The 23,382-nt window shown below is 39.1% G+C and overlaps 1 protein-coding gene across 6 annotated transcripts in view; it reads left to right on the top strand.

The window, feature by feature from the left end:
* Positions 1–23,382, top strand: part of FHOD3 (formin homology 2 domain containing 3) — a 379,860-nt gene that overhangs the window by 182,644 nt on the left and 173,834 nt on the right. For all 6 annotated transcript variants that reach the window (XM_040087661.2, XM_040087652.2, XM_058422724.1 and 3 more), the window contains exon 5: positions 6,179–6,284. In XM_040087661.2, coding sequence (XP_039943595.1) covers positions 6,179–6,284 — 106 coding nt within the window. The remainder of the gene's footprint in view (positions 1–6,178; positions 6,285–23,382) is intronic.

The raw sequence follows: 23,382 nt of genomic DNA, 5'->3' as shown, positions 1-23,382 counted from the left end.
TATGAGCATTTGAAATGATACAGGGAGCCTGTGGATATGAAGGCTCTCAGGTCATGGAAGCGTGTTCTGGTCTGTGCTGCCACATGGCTACTGCTGCCCAGGGCAGTCAAATTAGGAGCAAAGTATGGGGTTGGTTGAGTTTTGTGTTTTGGGAGGGTTTTTTTGGTGTTTTTTTTTTGTTGTTGTGGTGGTGTTGTTGTTGTTTTTGGGATTTTTTTAGGGGGGGTGTTTTTGTTTGTTTGTTTGTTTGTGGGGTTTTTTTGTTGGTTTTTTTTTGGGGGGTGTGCGTGTGTGTAGTGGGGGTCAGCCAGAGCCAAAGGAATGCTTAGGAAGAAAAGATCTCTTTCTATTCTCATTATACTACTAAGTATAGGAGGGGTGTAGCAAGTATCATCATTGATGCTATTGCTAATAGAAACCTGGATTTTATCATTCCGCCTTTATGCACTCATTAACAAAGAAAGATTTTGAAGTATATTGGGCAATATTCCTTTATTTTACTTTCTTGTTGTGGAGCGCCAGATACATTGTCATTTGAGATTTATACCAGCGAAAGCCTGCAGTCGTGCATGGTTTGCTCTTTGACCTACCTCCTCCTTGCTCCTTTTCCTCACCAGTCAGCTGCTGTCCCTCTGCCCCTAATTTACATCCCCAAATGAATGAAGCTTAATCCCTAAACCTTAATCCTCCTAAAACCAGCTGAACTTTGTGATCCTATCTTGACTTTGCAGGAGATTAAAAATAAAAAGAGGAGGGGTGGGGGCTGTTTGAAAAAATGTGCTTTAACTTCTGAAGAGCACAGCCATCTTTTATGTTTTTCAGAGGGCGAAAATGCACTGGCATTTTACTGATCAATGTATTTTTCCTTGTTATTTTATTTTTTCACATTGAGCATAATCATTTGGAGTTTCTGTTTCAGTTCTGTTTCCTTGCTATGCAGTGTGAGCTCTTGGCAAGGGAATCTGAGGAAGATGGCTTTTCAAGGAGACCTTGTTCTGACATAATAATGTGGCCTGGGGACAGTGCGCTCTGCTGTGATACTGTTTCATAGATGAACATAGCAAAGAGTCAAAATTTTACTAGTTCTCCCTCTTGAAAAGTAGGGATGTTTACTTCACGAGCTGGGCCAGGTAGCATCTGAGTAAGCTGTGCCCTTTCTGCTTGTAGGATCCTGTACTGATATGCTGCCAGCATCATGTCCCAAAAGATTTCAGGCAGCAGAGGAGGATTCTCCTCTTTAAGTCGGGTATATATTTCTCCTCATATGCATGGTGCCCAGTGAATTGGCAATATTCATCTTACCTTTTGCATTGGTGAATTATCACAGTGTTGAAATGTGAATGCAGTATATCTTAGTGAAGGTACAATTTTTGGTCTACAGACAAAACCAGAGCTGACCTGATAATCAGTTTAAATCTCTCTTAATGGGGATGTTGTAGCGTGACAGAGCAGAGAGGGAAGGGAAGCTCTTCCTCTAGCATACAGTGAAATGCATCAACCGCTGGAGCTCAGTTTGAATGCAATCCCCTCTTGTAAACCCATAGGCAAATCTTAGTGAGGAGATTCTCCTGTCTATGACTGGAAGTCTGTCTGCCTGTGCTGCTCTAACTTTTATGCTGGATCACATAAAAGTTTTGCATTTTGGAAGGTTTTGTCAGTACGGAATGTGATTGCTGGCTCTCTCAATAATGTGTCATGTGGAAAGCACAGGCTGGGAAACCTGGAAACTGTGGGAAATGCATGGTTTTCCTTATTTAAAGAATGAACATTATAAAATATGCAGTCTTTAACTCTGTAACAGAAACAGAAGAGAATTATACAAGATAGAATTAAATATGGGAATGCTTAAGCACACAGAAACAATGGAATAGCCTATTAAAGGGGGGGAAGCTCAAAACATGAAAATGAGATTCTTCTTGATGGAAAACTTATAGACAAACAACTTGTTTTGTTTTATGATTCCTTGGAAAGACAGTACTCTGCACAGCTGTTAGCCACGTAAGAAAGAAATACATATGTGCATATCCAAGTGTGAATATTCACTTACTAATCCAGTTTCCCCAAATACTTGGAATGAAGCTTTCAGCAGTGCTTGTTAGATTAAAAAAAAAAAAAAAAAAAAAAAAAAAAAAAAAACCTCGAGAAACTATGTTCCAAAACCTCAATTCTTATTAGGAAATGAAGCAACTTTCTTGTGGCATAAAAATAATGATGCTTTGGGTAAAAGCTTTCAAACATATGGCCCACAGAAATAGCAGGCTTCAGAAAGATTTATCTTAAACAGTACATAAACAATTTATCTTTGCACGTGGAAGCTGCACATCAGATAAAACATATTCTTGCAAACTGCCGCTCCTTAGAAAAATGTCTTCAGTCTCCATCTTCAGGTAAGACCCTGAAAAACTACATCAGAAAATATATCAAATTGAACAAATGTGTGGGAAAGAAAAGAATGGCCCTCACTACTTCTGCCAGTGGCACAGGAGCCTGTGGTACAGACTGCTTGATCGCAGGGTTTGTGGGGTCTCTTTAGTTGCTAGGCTGAGTTATGGAGGCAAAAAAGTTGGTTTGTGCATTTTGTCAACCACATAAGCAAGTCTTCAAGTCACCAATTTGAGTATACTGTGTCTTTTTCATTATGCATTGGATGAAAATAGACATCTATTGCACAGACATATGTTATCTTGTTTTGTCTTCCTTTGAGATGTCTAAAAAAGGGAAGAGATGTGCTCTAATTCAAGTCAGTGAATAAATAGTTATCTGATGAGGGCAATGGTATCTTTTCATAAAGACTAAGTAGCCAGCTTTTGTGTCACTGCACAATCTTTATGGTTGCAGAAGCTTAGCTGTAAGCTTAGAGAGCTTTGCCTGTTTTGCTGCTTTTCTCCTCAGTGCCTTAATGCCTGCTGATTAAGGGCTCATAAATCTTTGCGATATTAGCAGAGGAGTCCATTTCCGTAGCAAATGGCAACATTTCCCTGCCTCCTTCTAGCTGTTATCACACACGTGTGGCATATACTTGTAGGTATCATTGTCTCGCTCATGCCGTATATTCTGAACAATGAATGCTCCCTTCCTGGAAACCTGAACCGCTTAACCACTGCTAGAGAGTAGCCTTTACTCTTGAGGTCACCTAACTTGGCAAGTCAGTGAGTTAATGGGTCTGAAAAGATTATCCTAGACCAAAATTGATGTAAACATTCTCCTTTCAATGTAGAACGTATGGGCTTGCATGCCTTTCATCTTTCACTGCACATTCCAGATGTTTCTTCTTTCCTCTCATCGTGTATAGATGATGGGATAGATAATGTACTGAGTTGAGATTTATGTCTAAGGCATGATGTGTTTGTACTCTACTTCATTACACCTTTTTTTCCCCCTTTATTTGGGAAAGGAGAAGTACCTTAAAAGCTTTTTTTTTAAATTCATGTTTGATTTGTTTATTCAGTGCTTTCCAAAAGCAGTCTGGTTGGAGTTCCTCATCCCCTCTATTTCCTCTGCTGTTCCCCTGCAATATATCTCTTTTCCTTTTAGGGTGACTCTACGAGTTGGTTGCTTTGAAAAAGTTCCAGAAGACAGATCTCAAAATATGCTTTAGAAAGGTCCATGTTAATAAATAAATAAATGAATAAACAAATAAACATCTATCACCACCATAAAACCAGATTTTTAGCTTGATTTATTTTGAAAATCAAATGCTAATTTCTAACTTTTCCCCAGGTGATGCACTAATATGTATTCAGTGTTTAAGATTATGGAGAAACTAAAGTTACAGTGGGTGTTTCAGTTTTTATCTTTCACTGAGTGTCAGCATCCCTAAATGGTTAAATGCTATTAAAATTTTTTTGTTTTTTGGGTTCAGCCTGAAAGACTCTGAAAAAGAACTACTATTAACTTCTCTGCTATGTGGACTTTTTTTTTTTTTTTTTAATCATCCAAATGTCATTTCTTTTCCCCAAACAGGCATTGTAGATCTATTAATAAAGTCAGAATCTACAGACCACAGTTATGCCTACTTTTTCCTGTTTTTCCAATGTTCTTTATTTCACTGTGTATCAATCCAGAATAGATTCCTTTTTTCCTCAGTTCAAGAAGGATGTAAAGACACTTGATGCAAAATCAAAATGAGTGCTCGAGTATCAAGAGAAGGCATTTAAAGAGAAAGAAAATGTTTTTGAACTAGGATAACATTACCATCTGGAAAAAAATGTGATTGTTTCACTCAATAATTAGATTTGGTTTGTATATTGTTTCTGTTGGACAACTTGTTACCGTGACACATAGCCTTAGTTTACCTGAACACTTAATGTACTTTACATTAAGCTTAGCTGGGAGATTCCACGGATATGTTTCCTCTCTTGAGTTTTGGGAGAAACAAGATTCAAAATTCTTAAAGAAGGAGAATTTATTCAGGTATCTTTGAGTTAAAAACACCATATAACAAAGGGATACATGGGAGGGAGCACTCACCTGGTGGTGAAAATGCATAGAGGAAGTTTGTCTTCATAAAATTCCATGCTTGTATTTGTAATGCTTTGGTCTGACATGTGAGTTTGTAAACTTCTTAGCTTTTCAGAAACCACTGTTAAGGCTTTTATCTAGCTATTAAAAAAAAAATAAATAACACTCTTAAAAGATACAACATTGAGACTAAGAAATAAAAATAATTTTTTAGCTCTATATGCAGAGGTGAATTTTATCTTATGTATTTTGGGCTTTTACAATATACTTTCACCAAGATGTGGGGTATGATTGCATGCTTCCACTTTGTATACTTTTATACTTCATTTAAAGGATAATTCACCTTTATCATGTGATAAATTTGTATATCTGTACATGACAGTATAATATTTTTTGAATTGCTTAAACAAGTTTCACCAGCTAAAACATGAAATTGATTTTTTTTTTCCTCATAATTTCTAAACTTCTCACAAACAGCTAGATCACCTTCCAATTATTAATATCCCATTTGGTCAGACTGGAGGAATTATGTAAATTATCTCTGGTGAAAGAAGGAAACTAATAATAAATAAACTGATTGGCTGAAAGAAACTTGCAGTTAAGTGAAATGTCTCACTAAAAGGGACTTGATTATTTGATTTCTCTTGGCAGTTTCCTAAGTGTTTGCCATGAATTCAAAAATCACTCTCAACAAATTTACTGTATGGATCTTGGGCTCTTGGGGCTGCGTTATTGGAAGGCTGGGATTTATGTCTGTTACACTGTTCTGTATAAAAGCATAAATTAAGATTATTTAAAAGAAAGGAGTTGGCAGCTGGGATTGTCTGCAGAGTAAATCTCTCCCATTAATATCTTTAATTTGTCTTGTGCCTAATTTGCATAGCTAATTCATTAAGAGCTGTTTAATCCAGTTCTTAGTAGCTTCTTGTTTGTCTGTAAGAGCCTTCTGTAAGAGTAGACAAGCTCTAGATGTGGTGCTCTATAGTCCCTTGGCATAGTAGTTTTGCATGTAAAGCCCAGGAAACCCCTCCTCTGCCTGGTGTCGCTTCCACCTGTGATATGAAGTCATTCTGCTGCCCTGAGGAAAGAACAGATGGTGAAAAAACAGTGAGCCACTTTAGCAAGTATAAACTGTGAAATTTTCTCTTCTATTTGCTCTTTCCATCACAGTGTGGGCATATTGTCTACCAGTGCTCTTGTCTTTAACACTACTTTCCCATTCTAAGTTATGTTAAGGTAATAAATATAACATTACATTGCAACAAAACCAGTTTAAAAGTTTTCCTGTACATGCCTGAAATACTGAAGCTGGAATTATGCCAAGGAACAGAGATGGTTTTCCCTTGTTGATCCTGACACTTTAGTGCTTTAAGGATATTTGTTTATGTGATATGATGAGATTTAGTATTGTGGAGAGTGTCTGCAAGCCTTCAGTAGAAAAAAATGAAGAGTGATATTTTGCATATTTTAATTTTCTGTAGTTGACCAAAAGGCTTAAACTTGTTTTTTCTTGCTTTGCACTGATTTATTTCATTCTGATTTAAAAACTCAAAATTCTGCTTTTGGTCCTCTGTATAACAATTTTCATATCAACTTGCTTACAACACGTGAAACATAAAATCAGTGTTGTAGGCATGCATTTGTTTTTACATTATGATATAATCTGTTTCCTTGTCTTTCAAAAATCTAATTCAGCTTTTCCTTTCTCCTGTGACAGGATGACAAGGACTTGGTTCATGAGTTCGTTGTTGCTGAAGGTTTGACTTGCTTAATCAAAGTGGGAGCAGAAGCTGACCAGAATTATCAGAACTACATCCTGAGAGGTAAAGAAAATGTATCCAAAAGTTGTTTTTATTGCTTGGAAGCTCTCTCAGGTCTGCAGCAACTTGCTGTGTAAAGTGTCTTTGAGCTTGCTTCTAAATTTGGTCCTGATTCTTTCATGTTACGCAAGAAAGTTAAGGGAAGATAAATACTCACCATTGAGCTGAATGAATTGGAATATTTGGAATCTTAATAGTCTCCTCGTTCTTCACCTTTTCTTGTAGATTACACTACAAATCTCTAATTCCAGGAAAGAAGAGGCATTCTAAAGCCTTTATTGGATAACTCTGTCAGGGGGCACAGGACAAAGTAACTTCTTGGTGTGTGGTCATCTTTTACAAAGGAGCTGCTGCGAGCAGGTTGGACGCAGCAGGAGGAGTTTTGTGAGCTGTGTTTCTCTCCTTTCTTGCAGTGATGGGTGGCTGTTGACCTCCTGAGCAGCATGGAGGGTTTTCTCCATGCTGCTTAGACAATTGAAAAGCACCGAGTAAACAGGGAGAGGCAGCGTGGATGTAGCACTCAGCCTGCTCCATCACCCTGTTGGGAGTTGCATTTTCTTATCACCTCTGTCTGTTGTGGTGCAGCAGAATGAAGTGTCATCGGTATCTCTGGATATCATGCAGTATCTGTGGAATGAACCAGGAGAAAGTCATTCCTTAAAGGGTCAGTTGGCTGGAAACAATTTTTAGCTGACATTTTGCAGTTAAACCGCTAATGAGAGGTTTAGATTCTGTTCTTTGCGCTTAAAAGATAACTGGCGAAGATAAGGTTTGGAGAGGGACTTGGAAAAGGTGCTCTATGTGATTAAAAAACTGATTTCCTCTATTGTGGCTTAAATGGATGCATGTGTTTTTTCATCTAGCCAGGAAACCTAAGCTGTACATTTGGAGAGTTTCTTCTGTATTTTGAGGGAAGAACGGTCATTCCAAGGGATCTTTGCTGCTGGATGATCTCATAGTAAATGGAGACTGCTTACAAATGCATAGTTGTGGTAGATTGCTCATTAGAGCTTTCTTAGACTGATGTATATAGCTGTATTTAAAAATGCCACTTTGATGTATTTAACTGCTAGAACTCAGACTACACATTGAGGAGCAAAAAACAAAACAAAAAAGGTAAAAGGATTTTGTAACAGCCAGAAATACTGAATTATAGAAAGCAAGGATTCAAATAATAAGTGGGGCTTCATGCCAAGATGTTGAAGGTAAGACCAGATTAGGAGGTGTAAAGAAACAAACCAGTCCTACAGGAATTATATTCTATGTCAGTATCTGTGCAGTCACATAAAAGTACTTGAATAGAAGACAAGGACACAGAAACACATCCAATTAAAAGTTTCTCAGAGAAAACTGGCCATAGATGCTCTCAGAAAATTCAGACTGGAAGCAAAATGAAAGAGCTGTATGGGACAGTCTGGCTTTCAGTCTAGGAGCCTTCCCATTCTCCTTCCATTCCCATATCCTAATTCATCCAGCATTCAAGGAGATCTAATGGTCCCTTTCTTGTGGTGGCTTTCAAGAGCTTGGTTTCCATGATCTAAAATTAGGAATTTTCACATGAATTCAGTGAATGATAAAACAGAGCCTTAGCGTCAATGTTCATGGCGTACAAATGCAACTCCAAACTTACCTTGCTGCATTGTTACTAACAAGTGATTACAGCTTGTTCAAAATGAGTATAACAAAACAACATTAACAATAACAAAAACTAACTATACAGACATATACCATAAAGGTAAAAACATTATTTTAGGAAGATACTTTTAGGAATTGGTAACTTCTGAAATCAGGTCTTTTTTTTTTCCCCTACATTGCTGCTGTGTGAAGCTGAAGATTCTCTCTGGGTAGTGTATCCTAGCATCCTTTACAATAATACAAATTTTCTGCGTGATGTGGGCTTCATTTTTGGTCTAGGATGTCTTTCAGGAATTTCAAAGCTTGTTACAACTCCAGAATTATGTCAGGTGGTTTGCAGTTCCAGGAGCCAGCATGTACTTTCTGAATAGGTCTCATGCACAATGAGATAAAGATAGATTTGGAAGTACAGTATAGCCAAGCAATCTTATCTAAATGCATTGAGGAGGGTGCTGAAAAGAAACATTAAATACATCATGTAGGAGAGTTTCTGGTATATTGTTTTTGGAAGATATAGTGATTGGTTAGGTTGTTTTTCGGGTTTTTTTGGGTTTTTTGCTGTGGTGGTGGTGGTGGTGTTTTTGCTGTTGTTTTTTCGATGGCAGTTTTGTGTACCTGTTGAAGTGCTGCATTTTACTAAACCCAGAGTACCGGTAAATAGGTGAATAAATTTTACTGGAGGTACATCACAGTTAGCAAGGAGGTGATCCCACTGAGCTGTAAGCTTAGTGTTAGATAATGGTGATTTGAGAAATAAAAAGTAGCCGTTTTTTATAGATTTTGTGCCTTCCTGCTGTGGTGTCCTTGTTCTGCAGCTCCTATTGGAGTGGAATTTATTCTCCTTATTTTCGTTGCATTTAACCTAAATCATAAAGAGATGGGATTTCTCCTAAGTTCCATATTCTGGCATTTCTCCAGCACCTTTGGTGTCATTCACTCTTTTCCTCTGGCAATTCTAACTCCACTTGCCAGGCTTGTGACAGTAAGTGGCAGCCTTAGACATGGCATTGCCTCCTCTGCTTTGAAGACTCACCTACATGAGACTGTCCATCATCTTGACTGAGCAATTTCCCAGTGTTTCATATCGACTTGTTTGCCTGCACTCATCAAGAAATAGCTTTGTACCTTGGAGGGAAAATAGGCTGGAAATACTTGTACACCTAAGGGCTGTGGGTGCTTTGGTGAGTTCCAGGAGGTACAAGTTATTTCTTGAGGATATTATTTTTCTTTTTCCAAAAGTCTGCATTGTTTCACTCTAATGCTTCCTGGTTGGGAATTTCTGCTTAGGGGTTTTGACTTGGTTCAAGTCAGACTAAGCTGCCAAAAAATGATTAAATATGAGTCATGAACATTTTAATTACTTTAATGGGCAAGTGGAGAAAAGGTAAGCATGGCTTTTACATGCAATACTGAGAAATCCAGACATTTTATTGTTGAGTGCTGAGTTTATTTCTGTTCAGGTCCCCTGAACTAGGACTGTACCTTTCTCAGTGTTCCTTTTTGTCAGTATATAGCCTGTTGGCTGGAAACCAACAGTAGCCAGGGCTTCTCTCAAGGGTTAATTTTTAAAAAGTCTAGCTTAGAAAACAGCTTTTGATCCTCCATATTTAAGAGTTCTTAAAACTAGATTTATTCTCCAATTCTCCTTTTAACTATTATGGACGTCTAAAGAAACTGTGTTTTGAGGGACTTTTCCCTCTTCATGGAAACCAGGCTTGTTTTCCATTTGTTATTTCTTCCCTCTTCCTTTTCTTCACAAGGATCCATGAGGATGAAGAACTTCACTGATAACACTAAAGTTAAAATTTTCTGTCCCAGTTACAAGATTGAGGCATGGTGGATGTTACCTAAATATTCAAAACCAGATAGAAATGGGTTCAAGGTAATTAAAATATCCATAACTGATGAGTATTAATATAAATCTTATTGTTATTTTGAAGATTCTTTGGATATAATTTTGAGATCATCTGTTCCTTGCACAGAATGAGAAAGCAACACATGAAATGCCATGGTAGCCTTCATGTTTTCATGATAATTTAGCCAGTGCTGTTGGGAAGGTGAGGGGGAAAAAAGCAGCTTGTGTAAGACCATGGCTTAATTCTTTTAAAGACAAAGATGACTTTGCTGGCACTGTGATGTGAGGACTCCTGCCTGGTGGGATCCTTTGCTGTCTGTCCCTCAGATCAAATGAGAAGGTTGTCAAAAGGTCATCCAGCCTTTTTTGTGGAGTGTAATTGTGTACTTGCGTCCCTATTAGGCTGCTTATGGATTCAGAACAGCATTTAGTGGTGTCCATAATTAGACAAAAGCTGAATATTGTTCTTGTGGTCTGAAAGCACAAGTGTTCAGTTCGAGCAAGCAAAGGCCTTGACCTTGCTGCAAGGTCTAAGGAACTAAGGCTGAGGAAAAAATAGGACAGCAGTCAGTGCTCATACTAGACTACCCTTGAATCAAATTCAGATTTTGGATGCAGCTCTCTGATTTAGTGAGAGCTGTGTGCTTATTTGGAGAATAAGAATTTGAGTGTTAAGTATGGATGAAAGATGGTTTCAATTTTGTTTGGTGGTTTTGAATTTCTAGTGTAGGGGGTTTTTTTTAAGAAGAAATAAAGAAAAACAAGTGCTTGGAGGAGCCTAGAAATTATGATTTGAGGTAACATTTTTGCTTTAAGTTAATCCCTCTCCTGTAAAACCCCAAATCATTACTATAATCTAAAATTAAAGATAAGTAGAATCCTAGAAACATTTAGAAAATGATTGAAAAAGGCCCTTAATATCATCGGGTTCAACCAGTAACCTAAAACTGGCAAATTCACCATGAAACCATAGCCCTAAGCACCATGTGTGCACATCCTATAAGTATCTCCAAGGACAGTATGGTCAAAACTTCAATAATTTATACTTAATTCAATAATCTGGACAGAACACTAGGTTGCAGTAGAACCAGTAGACCATTTTCCTGTCACAGACCCTCTGCACTTCTGATAAAGTGCTTAAGTCCTTTGTGTTTCTGCAGGTACTCTGCAAGCACAGAAGTTAATGGTAAGGGATCTGACAAACTCTTGAGGGACAGTGATGTACCCTTTGAGAGGATCAAAGGTTGATAAGTTCATGCACAAAGTCAACAGCATCTTCAGATCTTCCGTCTGATAGAACAGCATCTTTATTACTAAGCCCTACATAATTTTTTTCCTTAAAAATAGTAAATATAGTTTGTTTTGGAATTGTGTTTGTACAAGCGTGCTTTTATCTTCATGCAGCTAAAATGAGTATATAATAATGCGCTTTTTTTTTTTTTTTTTTTCTTTAATGCCAGGTTATGCAAGACCTTTCAGGACTTTTAAGTAATTTTATGAGGAACTTTTACCAGAAAAGTTCTATATGAGTCCTAAAAGGTAAATGAAAAAGAACTGAGTGTCTTAAAACACTAAAATCACATGTGAAACATAACTCCAAGGCCCATTTTGATCTTTGTTACACGCTTAAATTATGAGGGATCCATTAAAAAATTTTACTTCAAGCCTGATAGCTGCAATTTGCACAGATGTGAACTACCAGTGATGGAGAAGTTCCCAAGAAGAGCAGTGACTTCCAAAGGTAGAGCAGTGAGAGCTGAAGAGGCTGAAACTTTCCAATCCCCCACTGAGTCATAAGAATGGGGCAATATTTTGATTCTTCCCCTGTCTAGCTGGTAAATAGGAGCTGACCTTTGCAAAGGGATGGATGAAGAAAAGGAGTGTAGCTGTATCTAGGTAGTTACCTTTTTAATAACCTCAGCTCCCTACTGCAGCAAGATGTTTCTGAATCTGTATTTTGCATGTGCTTTTAATTATACAGTACAGTGTAGCTGACAACAATAAAAAACAGAAAGAAATTACCATAAGAGCTACTTGGTTGTAAAGGTGGAAGTGACTTTGCTGTTGGAACTAGGAGAAGTTGAGCTGTTTGACAGGGTGGTTGAACATACACAGGAGCCACCAGAGTCAGTCAGAACTGCAGATGAATGCCCAGGCAGGGGTCAGGTTTTCTGAACTGACAGACAGCTCAAACACTGACATGTACCAAAGCCACCAACAGTTATGCCTATTTATAAAGCCAGAGGCATGCAATCCCACCTGCATGCCAAGTTTGGAACCAAGGGCTGTGCTGCGTATTCTGGGAAATCAGATTAAATTCCTGAAACGGCTCAGTGCTGGATGGTAAAAGACCATCTGGTTGCTGTCTGTCACCAGGACACCGTGTGTGCCCAAAGATGTCAAGGAGCCAGAGGAAGTAGAAGGTGAGGGTGAGGTTTTGCAAGCAGGCAGTGTAAGCTGCTGCTGATAACCTTTTTTATTTCTGAAAGCCAGGCATGAAGTTATCAGCAAGCTGGTGGCATTTCTGCATTGAGCCAACCACTACTAGGAATGCTTGGGGTTTGTAAGTGTGCTCTCTGAAACAGGGGGACAATCTGCTTCCAGGAATTGGCTGGCTGTTTTTATCAAAAAGACCCCTCATTATTTGCAAGGTCATGAATGTTTCCAGTGCTCTTGAACTTTCCTTCCTCAGCCTGATAAATGATGTGGCTTTGGGCTTTTGCCTTAAAGGTTAGGCATTAGAAAACATTTAGCATAGAAAAGCATGTTCTTCTGCACTAAATGTCTATATGGGAAGGAGGGGTTGTGTAAATAACAACAACAACAACAAAAAAAATAGAAATAAAGTCTGTGAGAGGCTATTTTCATCCTAAATACACGTCTTGCTGGTTGGTACTGCAGCAGTGCAACAGATGGTAGTAATGTAAGTTTAGTAGTGAAAAGGGAGCTAATACTGAATACTCCCTATCTTTGCAATATTCCTGTTTTAGTGTGAACTGGAGAATGGTTTAAAGTTTTCCAGCTGTAGAAAACATCCCAGCCCCAAGTAAATAGGAATTGACAGCACTTGATTAGGCTAACCTTTGTATTTCTGTCTTCTCTCTTAACCTTCAGTGTGAAGATATCTGTATGCAACTGTGAAGTTCCTATGTATATATCTATATATTCAAGTTGCCTTCTTATGTGCAGTACTTTAAAATGGTGCAAACTTTTTCACTCCATCTTAAAGTACCTGAAGTAACAGTCTGAACTTTAAAAAGAAATTGGGTGCCTGTAGCTTGATTCCTTCAGAGTGTTGCTTCTGAGAGAGATTTGCTGGCACAGTCTCCCAGTAAATTCAGTTCTTTGACCTTTTAGAAAGCTTATCAGAACTGGACATTTGTCCTGTAGGCATTTCAAAATTTATGTCCTTCATTTTTATGCTGGACATCAAACCACAGTTCCTATGGAACCATATCAACAGTCGGCAACTCCACCTGGAACTTGTTATGTCCACGTAGTACAGGGCAGCTCCACATGGAGATACAACCTAGGTTTCCTACCACCACTATAAAAAACACACGAAATAAAACACACCAAAGCCAGCCACAGCTGTGTGAGCAAGTTAGTAGCAGATTAGTGAGCTAAGAAGAACCTGCTGAGCTGAGGTACAGCCTGGCAGGGATGCAGACATGCCGTCTCCCTTTGTGAAACCAACTACACTGCCAATTTCCCATCAGTGAACATTATAGGTACCATTTCATGTAGTTCAGATCAAAAGTAGCAGTCCCAGAAAAATCAGACCTATATACTGATGGATCAGTACCTCTTTCTGTTACATGTGCAGACATGGCAAGACGTGCCTCCTCTTGAAAAGCCATGAGATGAAAAAATACAAATGGATTTGGCATCCTGATTCATGAACCCTTTAGATTAGAAATAATGAGGTTACAGTGCTCTTTGTTATACCAGAAGAAAAGGGCACATTATACTATCTCCATGACTAATAATATAAACACTAAACCTCCTCCTTGTCTCTGTAGGTGAATCCTCTTTCACTTCTGCATATATCTTTAAGACTAAATGCATTTGGTTTTGTGTACCGGGGTAGTTGGGAGAGCTTGACACTGGAAGTCATAAAGTTTAAAAAGAGGGAAAACACCCTCTTTCCTTTCCACTCTACATTTCTAGCATTTCCTTTCTTCATTTCTCATCTGCATATTATAGAATGATATTTATTTAACTTGTTCAATGCATGCCTTACTGAGTTCCCTACTGAATACAACCTTAGGCATTCCCTTAGTTGTTGAAGCAAGCTCTGCCCTCTCCTTTGTCCTCCTCTTCCCTCCCTTCTCCCTGGATGTGATTGTGATGCGTGATCCATCCGGAAGCAGAGCCAGATAGTCCTCACACAGAGCATACAGTGCAAGTCCTCCCAGTCTGGGATGGGAATTGACATCAAAGCAAATTTGAGTTCAGAAGTTTAACCACCCTGTAGTGATTTACACATCTACAAAAAACTGAGCTGTTCTTTGCGCTGTGCATTATATGAAATAGCCTTTCATGGTGGGACTGCTCGTGAGGAGGATGTAGAGTCTACGTGGAATTCAGTAATAACGCCACCATAAAATTATGGATTTCCCTTGTTTTTAAAGCTGACAGAGCCTGGGAGCCTTTGAGTTGCTTTCTGTCTCTATGAAAATGAATCTTCAGGTTCTGAGTAGGTTTTTTAATGCTTTGTGAAATTCCCATGAAATGTGACTCCTCAGGCTATGCAGACTCGATGTAAAATGAGGAACTGAACATGAAAAATGCACATCCTTAACTACTGAGCAAAGGCTAAGTACTTGGAAAGTACTCCCAGAGGCCTTTAAAGCGTTGTGGATATTTTATGCTTTAACTGCTCAAACTTCGTGAACAAGACTTGAAAATGTGCCGATTCCAACTGGTGATGAGCATATTACAGAGTGTTTCTGCCTTTTTGTAGTAATCTTGCAGCCTGAGAGTAGAGAAGGAGAAAATGTGTAGAAAAGTAAAGACATTCATGAGCCAGCACAGGCATGAATAATTGCACAAAGTGTATGGCTGCTGGTAATTTCATTATAAATTATTTGCATTGAATATATGAACATAAAACATGTTAAAGTATCATTGGGAAATAGGGTTTGATTATTGTCATTTTGGGATTGGAGACTTCCACAGCCATTTGTGATGGTAGTTGCTAGAGTGCCACACAGAGTGCTCCATCCTGATACATAATCAGGGAAAATTAAAGACTTTAAATAAGAATTGGAAGAGGTGGAGTCAAATGTGGAAGATAATTGAGAGGTGCTGGCTGTTATTCTATGAAGGTGATTATTGTGTGATATAAGGATGTGACAAAAATGAAGTTATTCAAATAACTTCAGCGTTCATTTCCATATCCAGGTGCCTTATTTTAAGTCACATATTTGTTCTGTCTGGAATCCTTGCAAATGTGCATGTGTGTGGATTTCTATCAATCGTGTTCTCATAGGTGCATTCAGGAAACTGGGCCAGTGAACTGTAAACTCTTAAAATACTTACTTTCATTACTGTTAGGTAGTGACCAGCTTTTAAGTCTCTGATCACTACTGCATCAAATTCTAAGAAATTGTAATTGAAGAATTTAAAAGCTAAGCCGTAGGAATTGCATGTATTAGCATGGTATTAATTATTAACTGATCATAAATGCTGTGTTCATACATATGTGTCTAAGAAAACCTGTAGAAAATGACAGTGAAGGATAATCTTAGTGAACATATGGAGGTATTAATGTTTGTGTTTCTGCTGTGGAGGGTTTCTGCTTGCCTATTCTTCTGTGCAGCCCAAAGAAGCACCGCAGGAGCAGCACGTTCCCCTCAGGAAAGCAGAACTAGCAAATAGGTGCCTGTGAACATGGGTTGAGTGAGAAAAGAGTGACACTCTTTTTGCTGCTTTGTAATGAAGTGTAAGGACCAGCTTACCTTCTGCCAACGCTACTTCCTACCCTCCTGCTCTGCCCTCTCCACCTCCTTCCTTACACAGGACTGGAGACACTGATGGTGGCGTTGGAGTGATGAGAGTAGAGTGGGGGCTGGCATCCCCCCACTCCCCACCTGTGTGTGAAGGCTGTCAGTGCATGCACAGGCAGGGGCTGAGTAGACTGGGTAAGGCAGCAAATGATAGGTGCCACGTAAGGGCAGACAGGATATTGTGTTCTCCCTTTGCAAGCTGAAGGGAGAAGAGTTGTGCTTGGGGCTCCCTTCCTGCATTGGGGGAAGCAGAAGTTTATCCCATTCCTAGCGTTTTACAAAAAGTGGGGCTCAATATATTATTTATTAATTGTAATGATTTCTTCCCCTCCATATTGCCTGACAATAAGGATATTTTTTTCTGTTTTCAGTGAATGAGGCATTTCCAGCTTTTTCCATTAAATTCTTGGCACTAAAGCTGGTGCTGTCATGCCAGGAGAGGAGACTATGCCTACCTCCTGCACCCAAGCAATACAGGATCACTGACCTGCACTAGCTGCTAAAAGTACAGTACCTCTGTTGTTTAGGGTGTGTTTCTTAATAATTTATCACTTTGAAGTTTCTTCCCAGTCAGTTTAGTGAAGAGAGTTCACTAACGTAGGTGCTATGTAAAATAAGCCTTTTTTTTTCTTTTTTTTTTTTTTTTTTTGCCTCTTTAATTTGTTTACAGTTAAAAACCAAATATTCTTCTGTCCTCTTACTTTATAAGTGCTTTGGATTCTCTGAAGTCAAGAAACGCTAAAAATACTGTTGTGTGCTGTGAGGAGTGCCACTCTGTTATGGCACTTTGGCTTGAGTCACTGAAGTGCTACTCAGGATATGCTGTGTCTATTGTGTGTTTTAAGTCAGTTTATTTAAATGACACGTGGGGTCTTAAAGAACTTCTGCCATTATGGAGTAATATCCTGTTTCCTCTTACTTAACTTTCCTCCTTCTATATATTATCACCAGCCTAGACAAGGCTCTCATCTTCCTCTTGCATTCTCTGTCTCTTCTCCTCGCCTCTGCAATTCCCTTCTTCAGAGACACCTCTGTGATTTTTAAACTTAAGCTCCAAATTGGCTTTGGGTACAGCAGGGATACACAGCACTTATTGCTGATGAACATCAAGTCTCTGTAGTGACAAAGGTCCCTATCTGCAGACTTACATCCCAGGTGTTCCCAGTCTCAGTGCCTTGCCCTGGTGTGCAGGCAGCAGTCTCGGGAGAAGGCACCGTTTTTCACTCAGGCAAAATCCACTCACTAGGCAGAAATTCTGCTTTTAAAGCTGCAACTTCTAAACACGATTTACAGATTCCCAAAATTCAGTAGTATTAGATTAGTATTTAGGTCAGTATCAATACTAGAAACACAGACTGTATTGTGTATAAACTATATATGTTGGTTGCTAAGGATATTTTTTTAATATGTGCTTGTGATAAATGTTTTTTTTTTTTTTTTCCTTAGATGATTATGGACAAATGTACTAAGAATACTGTTAAGGTTGATAAACAAAACTCTTGAAAATTAAAAATACCTGTCTGAGCTTTTTTTGCAGACATGCGTGTGCCCCCTTTGTGTGGCAGCTGATCCAGCCTTTGATGGCACAGTGGTACAGCTTTTTCCTCAGCTGCTCTGCTTCAGCCAATGAGCACCGTCACACCTGTGGACTTATTGAACACCTTTTAAATAGCTGCTCTTATCAGCAGTCCTTCCCCGGGCTTTGCGATTTATTTCACACTATGCAAACTCTGTTATAAAATGTTTGTTTTCCTCATGGATTTTTCTGTGTTTTGTCACTAGATGTTTTCCAAGAGCTCAAAGGGCAGCATTATCTTTGTGTGGCAGATAAGGAAATGAGGCACTTGAAAACACATTCTGAATTCAGAAAGATTCAGTAACTCTGAGTTCTGGTTTGGAGCTTGTCCTTGGGCTGGTTTTTTATAGTCGATATGGTATTTTCTGTTTATTCCTTTTTTAATCGTTACTCTTAGGATTTCTTTTCCCGTTCAGACTCTTGTCCAGTCTGTCCTAGTTTTCTTTGCTCTGCTCTGTTTCTATTTCATGCTTTTCACATCAACTTCCTTTAACCTCCGTCACTCCATCAGTTTATTTACATCATCAGTCCATTCAACAATCTTCATAAATTTATTTACATCAATTTCTTCACCAGTTTAAGCTGTCTTAAATGCCTTTTTTTTCCATCACATATTCCCACCTTTGCACTGTCTGTCCTGGATTCTGACACAGCAGCTGTGTTTGTGTGATGGTGTAATGAACTTGACAGAGGAAAGTGTTCATCTGAAAAATGGGTATGAAAAGGATGATATTTTGCTATTTTAGATTTTTTTTAGTACTGTTGAGTTACTCGTTCCACTTCTTAATGGTGGGACACAAACTCCCGTGTCAGCAAAACCCTGATTTTGATGTGGGACAAATAAGGGGAGAGTGTTACAGTGCCACTATCAAGGATGTAGTCAGGCTCTGTTATCTTATCTTCTGTACATTTCTTTCCTCAACATCACTCACATCAGCCCTAATCTGCGTGTTTCTTCCACCAAACAGCTGTTAGTCTTTCCCATTATTTCCCTCATTTATCCCAGTCACTTCATCTCTTTTCATAACTCTCAGACACTCATCAGGTATTCTGTCAGAGTTCCTTGCTCTTTCATTTCCTTGAACATCTCTAGGTTTGTATTTTATTTCCTTCTGCATTCAGATTAGAATTTCTCTTCTCACTATCGAATAAAAATAAGAAGATGGATCTTTAAAACAAAACCAAAAACCCTCGCAAGCTGCTGCTCTTACTTTGGCCTTCCTTGGAGGGCAGAAGCTGGGAGCATTACGGTGATATTTTGAGCTTCAAGAATGGAGTAATATAGAGGTTTCAGCTGGTTGCATATGTTCAGTAGAGGCTGTTACAAGTGTCAGATAACAGCTGTTTCAAAACCTTATAGTCACATGAAGTTTGGCCATGTTTTGATGTTTTCTGGATGTCTTTTCCACTGACATGAGGTTATAACTTTTTTGAGGGCAGGAGAATGGATTGCAAGCAACCTCACCCCTGATGAGTTTCAGCTGTACTAATTACCAAAGAGGATGAGCAGCCTTGCTCTTAATGGGTCACAGCTATGTCCAATGCGGATGGGTGTTATAAAAGAGGGGGTTGTCTGGGTGAGGCACAGTGAAGGTAGAGAGGTTTTTGGTTGTGGGTTTTTGTTGTTGTTTTTTTGTTGTTTGTTTTGTGTGGTTTTGTTTGTTTGGGGGTTTTTTTTGGTGTTGTGGGGTTTTTTTGTTGTTTGTGGGGTTTTTTTTTGTTGTTTTTTTTTTTTTTTTTTTTTTTTTTTTCCTGGCCCTGCTGTGAGGAGTCAGTCTCAGCGTCTGCTGGAGTTACAGCCTGCAATGGAAGCCTGCAGTCAGAGTCTGTGAGTAGCTGGAGTCTGCTGGTAGTGCTATCTACTGCAACATCTGATTATTCCAAAGAGCTCAAATTCCCAAGATATTCATCTTTCCAAAAATATTCTCAGCACTATTTTCAATTTCAGTGATAAGTTCTCTTCCTTCATTTTCCTCCTGCCTTTCAGAAACCCACCACAAATACAGTAAGTGTTGGAAATTTTCCATGAAAAAAAGAGTGTTGTATTTCAAACACCACAGAGAAAGTTTCAATTCAAATTTAAAACTTGAGGAAGTTATGGACAACTAAACGCTGGAGTGTTTTCATAGGAATGAACAGGCTATTTTAGAAACAAGCAGACTGTCCTGTACGAAGGTTGCCTTCAAATTCTGTATTGTGAGACTGATGGCTCACTTTAAATGCTGAAAATACGTAGGAAACTAGTGCTTTATTGGCTAGAAGCATGAAATTGCTTGTGTTGCTTTACTCTGGTCTTTAGCTGTAGTGATGTGATTTGATGGGGTGACTACTGAATCAGTTACACTGAGTGTAATTGTTAGAGTTTTGCCTACAAAGAACTGGGAAAAAAAAAAAAAAATTAGTGTTTTAGTGGTAAGTTCTTGTGTAATGCCTTCATCGTGAATTAGTAGAACAAGTCCTGATGGAGAAGTAAATGTTTATCAGAAATGTGTGTTGGAATCTTGCCTTTATATCAATCCTTTGGAATGTATAATGAAAGTTCAAGATATAGGAAGTGTCAAATAATCCCTTTTAGTTAGATTACAGGGTAGAATTCAATTCACCTAATTCCAGTTTTCTTGTCTCAAGTAGTTAGGTGGACGCCCTGATCAGGCGAGAACCCAATACACCCTTGTGATTGAATTGGGTTTCCTCCCTGATTAGTAATTTGTTTCATATTTCCTGTTATCTTTTGTTTCTCAATTTTTTTTTTCATGTGAGTTCATGAGTCTGCGTTCAAACTTACAGTTTAACATGGAAGGTCTGGAGTATTTGATGTAATTTGTTTTACTTTAATTGGAACTCTTTCTCAAGGCCAGTTGAGGGAACTTGGCAGAAACTACTTTGGACCTGCAGGCATCCTAAGTTCTGACAGGAAACCCATTGGTGATGGGGAGTCTCACTCTGAATATCAGTGGTCATTTTCGTCAATGAGTCTCATCTGTCTCTCCTTAAAGAGGCTGAATAAACTGGTATATAGTTACCTTTAAGAAAAGTATTTGTCCTTCAGTGACTTCTGTTGCATTTAGAGGTGGGGTGAGATGAGGAAACGAGACACAAACCCCTGGCTTCTGCTCCTGAGCTCAAAAATCAGACAGCATAAACACCTGGACTTCACATTTTCAGGTTTTAGAAATTCTGATGATGTGACATGGTTATTGTTGTAATTGATAGGCATAGTCAGTTGCTGTAGTCAAAAACCATGGCATCATTATGTGTTTAGTGGGTGTAATGGTTCCCTGAATCACCTAGTAAAAGGGCAAGACTATCCCTTTGATTTTAAGGGCTCAGGAAGACTGAGCTCCTGTATTTGGTGTCTAAAGTTATGTACTGTGAATGTCACCTTTCCCTAGGTCTCTACAGACAAATAGGAACTGGAACGTTTGACAGAACATAAGATTAGGAGCCAACTTTGTAATATGTTATATTAATTGGGCACACACTATAGAAATGTAATAGATACCTTTAGCCATGCTGATTCTGAAAGAACAAGCCAGGAAGGACATTTGGACCACCTGCAAAATCAGAGATCTCTTGGATCTCTGAGTACATGCAACTGTTCTTGCATACTTGGGACTATCAGACTGGTCAGGACAGGGGTCTGCCTGCCCCCAAGGACTCAGTCAAAAAACAGTCCTGTATTCCATACTGTATTCCACTGGAACTGAATGATACCCAAAGCGATGCATTTTCAGAGGCTGGGCTTCTGTGACTGGCATTCACAGATGGCAGAATTGTTATTTCAAGGGGGTTTCAGCCTCATTGCCTCAGTTTAAGGAAGACCTGAGTAGGTCTTTCAGAAGAGCAAGCCTGAATCCTATTCACTAGACTACGCCAGCAAAGCCAGGTTTTTGCCAACAAAGCCATAGTGTGTGTCTTCCAAACCAGAGTGGTTGGATGTGCCCCCTAAACTCAAAGCATTGCACACGTGACCTGTGTTGGCCCAGAGCTTGTTGGCTGAGTACCATGGACAGGGGCAGCTCAGCCACAGACTGCTCAAGACTTGTGGCTTAACGGTCTTGTTGGAAAACACCTTGTAAGCCTGCACAGTTGGTGCCAAAGCCGCTATTATTGAGTGCATTTAAAAGAGCTAAACTCTCTTTGAGCTTTTTCTCACAGGCATTCCAGATTTTGTCTTCCTGTGCAACTGTGCTTGGTCCAGCGCTGTTCAAGGCTCTTAAAATGCTGACAGATGAAAAAAACCCTACTCCTGCCTGTAGATTTGTGAAAATACTACATGTGTTCATGCAGTCTTCTCTTGGAGTGTTTCCCAGATGATGCTGAGAAAACCCTTTTTGAATGCCTATTTGAATGAATTTCAAGAAGTCATGGCCTGCACTCTTTATATGATGCTTCATTTGAACACAGTGATCAGACACTTATCTTAAGCGACCTCCATCCCCAGTGGTATTAGAACTTCATGTGAGCTAACTTGTAGTGAAAGTGTTGACAGACTTCTTCCAGATGTGTGTCAGAATATATTTCTTGGTTACAATCAGACAAATGTTTGGCTGTGGTTGCCCACAGAGGGCTCTTCTTAGATACATCTCCTTGCAAAAAGTTGTGTCAGGAAAACAAAACAAAACCAAAAAAAAAATAAAAATAAAAATAAAAAAAAAAAATTCGGACTTTTGTTTGAGCTTTTCTTCTATCCTAAAATATTTCACTACTAGCATGTGGCATCCTGTGCTTGTTTCAGCCAAGACCACATACAAGATAGATAGATAGATATGTATGATATATTTGGGCCAGGAAAGCAGTGTGAAGTTGAAGTTCCTTATTTCCTAATAATCTGTAAGGTTAAAAGTAAAATGCTTAAGTACTGCATGAATACTTGAAGAACAATGAATGGTTATTCTCAAGAATCTGAAATTTCTTGATATGTGTTCAATGTGAATAAGACAACACATATTCTCTCTTTGATTTATGGGTTCTTTCCCTGTTCTGCACTTGCAATTGTCAGGGAAACAGAGGAATGTTATGACTACTTGTCCTGGTTTAGGGCAAAATTTGAGAGGAAACCTCCTAATGGGGTTTCTCGAGAAAGCAAATTCAAGTGGCCCCTCCCTCAACTGGTCTGGGAAAAAGTTTCCTTAGAGCAAAGTGGAAAAAACTTTTTATTCAAGAAACAAATTGTTCACAAGCACAAAAAATTAATAATACCAAACAATAAAACCTCTCGCCATTCTGAAGAGAGATGGCAAAGTTGAGAAAGCCCTTGCCATGGGTGTAGCTCAGCTGGCCCTGTCTCCTATCAGTCCCGCCGGCACTGGAAAATGCCGTCCTTGGCCCCAGTGGGCCGCAGATGTGAGCTCCGGGTGTTTTCTGGGTTTTTCAGTCCAGAGTAGGTTTAAACAGTCCCAAGAAAAAGGAAAAAAAAAAAAAAAAACAACCAAAAAACAGTCCAGGGAACTTCTCTGCCTCAGCTATCTGAAACCTAACTAAAACGCAAAGGAGAGCTTTGTCTTGCTGTCCATGCTGCGGAAAACACAGTCCAGGAGCAGAAGGTGGAGGAGTGAGTGCAGCTTCTGCAAACAAACTGTGCACTTTTTCTTTCCCTGGGTTCGCTCTCGGAATCAGTCTTAAAGGTGGAGAACTTAATATCCAGCATAAACAGAGCAGACAATAGAAGCATCATAAAGTCACCCCAGGACACCACTCTAGCCTTCGTGCATGGCATTGTGAAGAGCCATGCACCAAATCATAGTGGATCCAGGGGAATGATCCATACTTGAGCACAGCTTCAGCACTGTCATCACTGCACGGGCTCTGACACAGTGCCTTAAAATTTTATTTCTCCTGAAGCCTATGGAGGGACATGGCAGTGATGATTTTGGCCTTTGAATTAAATGTATATATGAATTAGGGTGAAAGTAAGCTCCTGGCATACTTATTTACAGCTAGGTTGCTGTTTTCCCAGCATGTGTTTTCAGCAGCAGTTTTTTCCTGTGTAACTGAGGGAGAACATGGTGAACACCAATTCTT

The sequence above is a fragment of the Hirundo rustica genome, chromosome 1, assembly GCF_015227805.2.
Source record: "Hirundo rustica isolate bHirRus1 chromosome 1, bHirRus1.pri.v3, whole genome shotgun sequence".
In the NCBI taxonomy this organism is placed as follows: Eukaryota; Metazoa; Chordata; class Aves; order Passeriformes; family Hirundinidae; genus Hirundo; species Hirundo rustica.
This window is presented reverse-complemented; position numbering and strand designations above follow the sequence as displayed.